Source organism: Chaetomium globosum, genomic scaffold (assembly GCF_000143365.1).
Source record: "Chaetomium globosum CBS 148.51 scaffold_6 genomic scaffold, whole genome shotgun sequence".
Classification (NCBI taxonomy): domain Eukaryota; kingdom Fungi; phylum Ascomycota; class Sordariomycetes; order Sordariales; family Chaetomiaceae; genus Chaetomium; species Chaetomium globosum.
The window spans coordinates 2,313,117-2,319,176 of NT_165981.1; the positions used below are offsets into that span (position 1 = coordinate 2,313,117).

At 60.3% G+C, this 6,060-nt stretch overlaps 2 protein-coding genes across 2 annotated transcripts; one reads left to right on the forward strand and one right to left on the reverse strand.

Moving 5' to 3' along the window:
- Positions 1–12: 12 nt before the first annotated feature.
- On the reverse strand, positions 13–1,684 carry CHGG_09067 (uncharacterized protein; the record flags this gene model as incomplete). Its single annotated transcript, XM_001226993.1, has 3 exons — positions 13–306; positions 420–1,193; positions 1,253–1,684. 3 exons carry the CDS (start codon positions 1,682–1,684, stop codon positions 13–15), a joined length of 1,500 nt encoding a protein of 499 aa, XP_001226994.1.
- A 1,817-nt stretch (positions 1,685–3,501) lies between these two features.
- On the forward strand, positions 3,502–5,177 carry CHGG_09068 (uncharacterized protein; the record flags this gene model as incomplete). Its single annotated transcript, XM_001226994.1, has 3 exons — positions 3,502–3,847; positions 4,016–4,691; positions 4,784–5,177. The coding sequence occupies 3 exons, from the start codon at positions 3,502–3,504 to the stop codon at positions 5,175–5,177; spliced, it is 1,416 nt and encodes a 471-aa protein (XP_001226995.1).
- Positions 5,178–6,060: the final 883 nt, after the last annotated feature.

A 6,060-nucleotide genomic window follows, 5' to 3' on the forward strand; every position in this document is an offset into this window, starting at 1 on the left:
GTAGCGGCGTTCTCAGGCGAGATTTGTGGCGCCATCGCCTCCCCCCGGCGATCCAACGGCCTGGGCGTCCGGATTCGGGTCGGGGCTTGGGCTGAGGTTGCGCGAGACACAAACCGACAGGGGCGGTGTGGGGGTCGGGGAGGGAGGCGGTGTCGGGCATGGAGTAGCGTTTGTTGTTGTGGTTGTGTAAGATGCTTTTGCATGCAGCAGCGCAGAGTGAGTCGTTTCGAGGTTGGGGGGAGGTCGGCGGGGCGGGGGGCGTCGGAGGTCGAGGAGCGGGTGGTCCAGGTGTTTCGCCTGCCGCGGCTGCGGTGGGAGGTTGAGGGTGCTGGGGATGGCGAGGTTGCGGGGTCGGGGTTGGCGGGTGCGGTGGAGGAGGAAAAGCTGTGGTTCTGAGACCAACTTGGTTGGAGGCATACCCAGAGGGCGGTGACCGAGATGAGGGTTTTGGTGGTGTCGTCTATTTGGTGGATGGTGCGTTGTGATTCGCGGTCGGGCGACGGCGGGATGTAGACCCCTGAGTCGTTCTCGCCATCGCTGGTGGAAGCTGACGAGGAGAGTTTGGACGGCGAGTAAGGCGCCCGGACGAACGATGGAGGAGTCGTTACAGACTGGGAGCGGCCGACGCGGGTGATGGGTGGGTGTCGGGCGTGGGAGGGAGAGACGGAGATATACGTGTCTTGGACATCAAGAGTCGAGGGGGTAAGTGTCGCCATGACCGGATGGCGCCGCGTCAGGGGGTTGATGATGCTAAACGTGTATCGTGTCTGTGGCGCGGTTGATGAAGCGGATGTGTCTGTGGTAGGTGAAACAGCAGCTGTGTGCCTACGCGCCCACCGCGCCGTGGTGGTCTTACCATCGGCATCGGTATGGACAAAGTCGAAAGACCCGTTGGGGAGGGGTCTGGCTACCCAGACAGAACCGTCGTCCAACACGATCTCGGCCTCCTCCGAGTGCCGTAGTGGACTGTAGACGGCCAGCAGGTTCCTCCCTTCTAGATTCTCCTCGTTCTCGCACTCCATACTGTCGGAACCTGCGTCGCCGTCATCCCTCCGGACCAGCACGAGGTCGTCATATCCAAGATGGCGCTTGACACCAAAGATGCCGGGAAATCGCTTAGCTAACCGGGGCGCCACGACAGGTCCCGCGATTCGCGAAGCTGGGAACACCTCCAATACCGGTTTTGACCTGCCCTCCCGTGGGATACTTTCTGCAGTTGCAAGAGCAGCCTGGGTAGGAAGAGCTTTTGCACCACTTTCGTCTTCCCAATGATCCTTGGCGTAGGATATCCCAGGTAGTACGTAGTGCTCTGGCGCCGGGTTCGGCGCGGCCGACGGTGGCGCGCAGTGCGGGCAAACAGGGTGCCATCGATCGAATGGGTCACATCGCTGAGTTCGGACTCGGAAACCGAATCGTCATGCGTCGAGGGTGTCGGTGGCGGGCCGTCCTGCGGGTCTTGGAAGCGGACGACGGGCGAGGGCGAGCGGGGGATGTAATCCGAGGCTGGCCGTTGTCGAAGGGCAGGCGGTGGCGTACCGTCCGTGGAAGCTCGCGCGCGCTGTTTAGGTGGCGGGAAGGTAGAGCGTAGTAACGGGCCTCGGAGGTGGGCGGGAGATTGGATCTTAGAAGAAGGGCGATTCGAGTATTCGTGGCCGTGGAGGCTGGCTCCCGAGTGCAGAAACATGGTCCTAGAATACTATACGCCTAGGCCTTGCGAAGAAGCAGAAAAAACAAAATGAAGACAAGCTATGGCCGGAGGCGGGTGTTGAGATGCTAAGGACCTGCCTCGCTGGGGGACAACCGGGGATCCTCGACCACTGGGCAGGTCGCGTGAGCCTGGTGAAGCTCCAGGTTTGTGTAATTCGCCCCTTGAAGAACCGTCTGTAACTGTATCACAGAACTCAACGGCAATGAGAGAAAGCAGTGTCCCAATTGCAATACTTGGCTACCCCGGAAATTCCATGCCATGGAGTTATAAATTGAGAGTTGAGGGGTCGCAGGCGCAAGGGCGGTCGGTCTCAATCCAGCGCCAATGGACGGGCAGACTCTCACTCAAATCCAATGCGGCCCTGTCGCGGTTGAATTGGTAACCTTTCAGCCCGTCGGAAAGGTAGGTTTCGGAAAGTTGTGACGTATACGATCGCCTCGAAGGGAAAGAGTGTCGAGAAACAAAGCACTTGTCGCCTTGGAGCTGTACTTTTTGTTGAACCGAGCGGTTATGGGGGAAGGGAGGTGTTCCCGAAAGGAATAATCCGGTACTTGACGTATGATTACCTGACCTTGACGACCAGTCGTAACTGGGTCGGCGCGGGGACGGTTGGTTTATGAACTCCGAGTGCATGGTGGGGATCTGTGGGTCGAGACCTGAAAGCTGGGAGGAGCGCTGTGACATCGCGTCGAGCTCGTCAAAATCAGGCGGGCAGCCCTCGGCCCATCTCATTGGTTCCACCTTCCCACCATCTCCCATTTCTCTCCCCAATCCCGACATCAGGATGAGCTGGAAATGACCGTCTCCTGGGCTACCTCAGGCTACACAAGATCGGGTCGTTAGGAGGTGGCATCCTTCATCGAACCCCTTTGGCATTGGATGCCCTAGCGGCCTTGGATGGTGGTGGACCAGCCAAATAGGTACCCGATACCTTCCCAAGCAACGGCGGCTGAAGAACGGGGCAGACCCGGCCAGCCTGGAAGTGAGCCGCTTTCCAAAGCAGGAATGTTTGCAGCCCGGGCAGACTGTTGGGTAGAGAGATGACTGGTTTCGGCAACCGCGCGCTCCGATTTACCCACTCCGGCAGTCTCGGAGGGCTCCAGATTTCCAGCTTGTTCTAAAATCCCAGGCTATTCGCTGGGTCAGCAGTCGGGGTTGTCGAACGGCCGCTCCGTGCCATCCCGCCGCCAGCAGATCGGGTCGACAAAGCGGTTGAATCCCGACGGTCGCGAACCGTGGCCGCCCATACTGTGTAGAACAAAAATCTATTTTCACGTAATATCAACAGGTCAGTCTAAAGCCAATGCCCAAATCTGTGTGCGACAGGGTTGAGGGCTTCACTTATGACCAAGAGGTATCTCGCATTTTGTCGCTACGACCTGGAGGCTGAGAGCTGTCTGCACGGAGCTCGGCAATAAACAGTATGGAGGTTGCATCGCGTGCCGCTTTCCCACAGTTGTGCGTCATGAAACCGGCAATCGAAATCGCCACATATCGATATTGCCGCGGTCAGTGAAGCAGCCCAAAATGCGCCACCAGTGGGGGTAACAGGCGGGCAGTGGGTGGGTCGCATCCAGCGGCCGCCAAGCTCAAACCGCCAAATCCAACCAACACCTGGCATGAAACATTGCCATCAGGCACAGCAAACAAAACACATGCCTCAGATTCAATTTTAGCATCCTCGGCCAATCATCCGACCCGAAGTTTACAATGCGTTGATCCAACATCAGATGAACTACACTAACTTAAACTCTAAATTCAACCACCCGAACAGGACCGACTCGCCACACGCGATGGCCCCAAAGCACCAAACTCCCCATACCCACGCCCAAATTCATACCCACCCCTACCGCACCCTTCTCACCTCCTTTGCCGCCTGGAAGCTCTTCCTCTTTGCTATCGTTCTCGGCAGCACTCTCGTGGGCGATGCCTATGACACCTCGGGAGGGCTGTTGCTTCAGGGCCCGGCAAATGGCGACGCGGCCACCCGACCAGCCGGTCTTGGAACCACGCTAATCGCCCGCCTAACCAGCTGGGATGCCATCTATTATGTCAGTGCCGCGCGCCGGGACTACGTCTTTGAACAAGAGTGGGCATTTGGGGCTGGGCTGCCCTTTGTAGTGAGGACGCTGCTTCAAGGTGGGTTACCCAATCAATCAGTCAGTCGGTCGGTCATGAGCAATGACGGCAGGTTTGGCTGCTTGTCTCATCACGCGCCTTTTTCTCTCTTTGCCCATTGGGGGATCTATGTCCGGGCTTTCCGGTGCTAGCTCGGCCGTCCCTAACGTAGTTGCTGATTGCCACCAGGACTGGAGTATGTCGGCATCATCGACGCACCCGGGGCCGAAGGAGGAAGAGCCCTCGTCGCCGAAGCCCTGGCCGGCATTCTCGTCGCCAACACGGCCCACCTGCTCTCGGCCCTGGTACTCTACCGCCTCGGCCAGGTGGTCTGGCGCGACCAGACACTATCTTTAGTCGCCGCGCTTCTGCACGTCATCTCCCCGGCCGGCCTGTTCCTATCAGCCCCTTACTCGGAGAGCTCCTTCGCGCTGCTATCCTTCTCGGGCTACCTACTCTTCGCCCTCGGCTGCCGCGCCGAGGGCAGCAGCAATAGCAATAACAGCCCCACCCGCCGCGACCTCTACACCATCTCGGCGGGCGTGCTCTTCGGCGCCGCCACCGTCTTCCGCAGCAACGGGCTCCTCAACGGCGCCCCCTTCGCGTTGGAAGTGCTGCGGCACCTGCCGGCGTTCGTTCGCCGGCCCACCGCCATCGACACGCTGCGTCGGCTGGCAGCGCTTGGCGTGGGTGGAGCGGCGGTGGCGGCGGGCTCGCTGGGCCCGCAGGCCGCGGCGTATCTGCGGTACTGCATCCCCTCCTCCTCCTCCGGCGCATCCGACGGGGAGGAGAACCTGCTGCTGCCCAGGCCGTGGTGCCAGGGATACCTGCCGAGCATTTTCACCTTCGTGCAGCAGCACTATTGGTAAGGCTGACTGACTGCCTCCTTGTCTTATGATTCCGTAAAATTCCGTGAGCGACGACAAATCATCTGACTGACTGACTGAACGGGATTAGGAACGTTGGTTTCCTCCGCTACTGGACGCTGCCCAACCTGCCGCTATTCCTGCTCGCTACTCCGATGCTCGTGATTCTGGTCAAGTCCGGGGTGGATTCGCTTCGCGGTCGGCATCTTCCCGGCGATGCCAAGGCCGTCGACGGGGAGTCGGGGCGATTGTTGGCCCTCATCCGGTCCACCGCCGCCGCCCAAGTGCTGCTGGCCGTGCTCGCGGCGACAACCTACCACGTGCAGATCATCACCAGGATCTCCTCCGGGTACCCGGTGTGGCACTGGTGGCTCGCGGGGCGCCTCGTCCAGGGTGACAAAACCGGCAGCCGCATCGTCATGTTCATGGTGATTTACGCGTCCATCCAAGGCGCGCTGTTTGCGTCGTTTCTTCCGCCAGCATAGAAAAAGAAGTGTTTACCATATTACCATTAATTCTAATATAATCCCGGATTCAACCCATGCATGGCTCTGGCCGCGTCGCTGTCCGAGCAGAGCAAGCAGTGCGCTACTCGAGAGGGAAAAAAAGAACAAGAATCCTGATTTCAAATTAACCCCTTGCCATCGCAACCACTCACCCACCTAGCCACCCACCTAAACCACACCTAATCACCCACCTCAACCACAGCTCAACCACACCTAAACCACCGCATGCCTGTTCACAATCCACCCCGCCCTCAACATCCACATCCACGCCAGCGCCGGCGACAGCACCAAGCCCAACACCCCGCCATAAACCGCCTTAAACACCGCCCCATCCCACCGCCCCAAAAACACCCAATCCCCCTCATACCTCGTCCCCGCCGCCACACAAACCCCAATCATCGGCCCAACCATCACCCCAAACGCCCCCACCGCCACCAGCAACCCCCTCCCCACCGCGCCCAGCCACAAAACCACCCACCTCCCCACCCGCCCTCCCTTCCCCCACCGCCCCGGCCCCGACCACGACCACGAACTGCCCCTCGCCCGGTTATAGTGGTCGAGCATCCAGAACCACCGCGCCCCGCGCCACCGCGGCTCCCGCCCCAGCAGCAGCCGCCCGCGCGGCGCGTGCGGCGCCACCACGCCCCGCGAGAGCGCCCCGTTGACCAGCACCACCAGGCAGAGCCACGTGATCACGCTTTGGATGATGGTCGTGAAGGCCGCGTCCGCGAGGAGTGAGAGCGGCGGGCGGAAGAGGAAGGGTGGGATGGAATCGGTGTGGGGAGGGCCCGGGGGTGCGCGCGGGGTGGCGTATATGCCTGGGAGTGGGTTAGTTTGGTGGTTTGGGTGGGGGGGGTGGTTA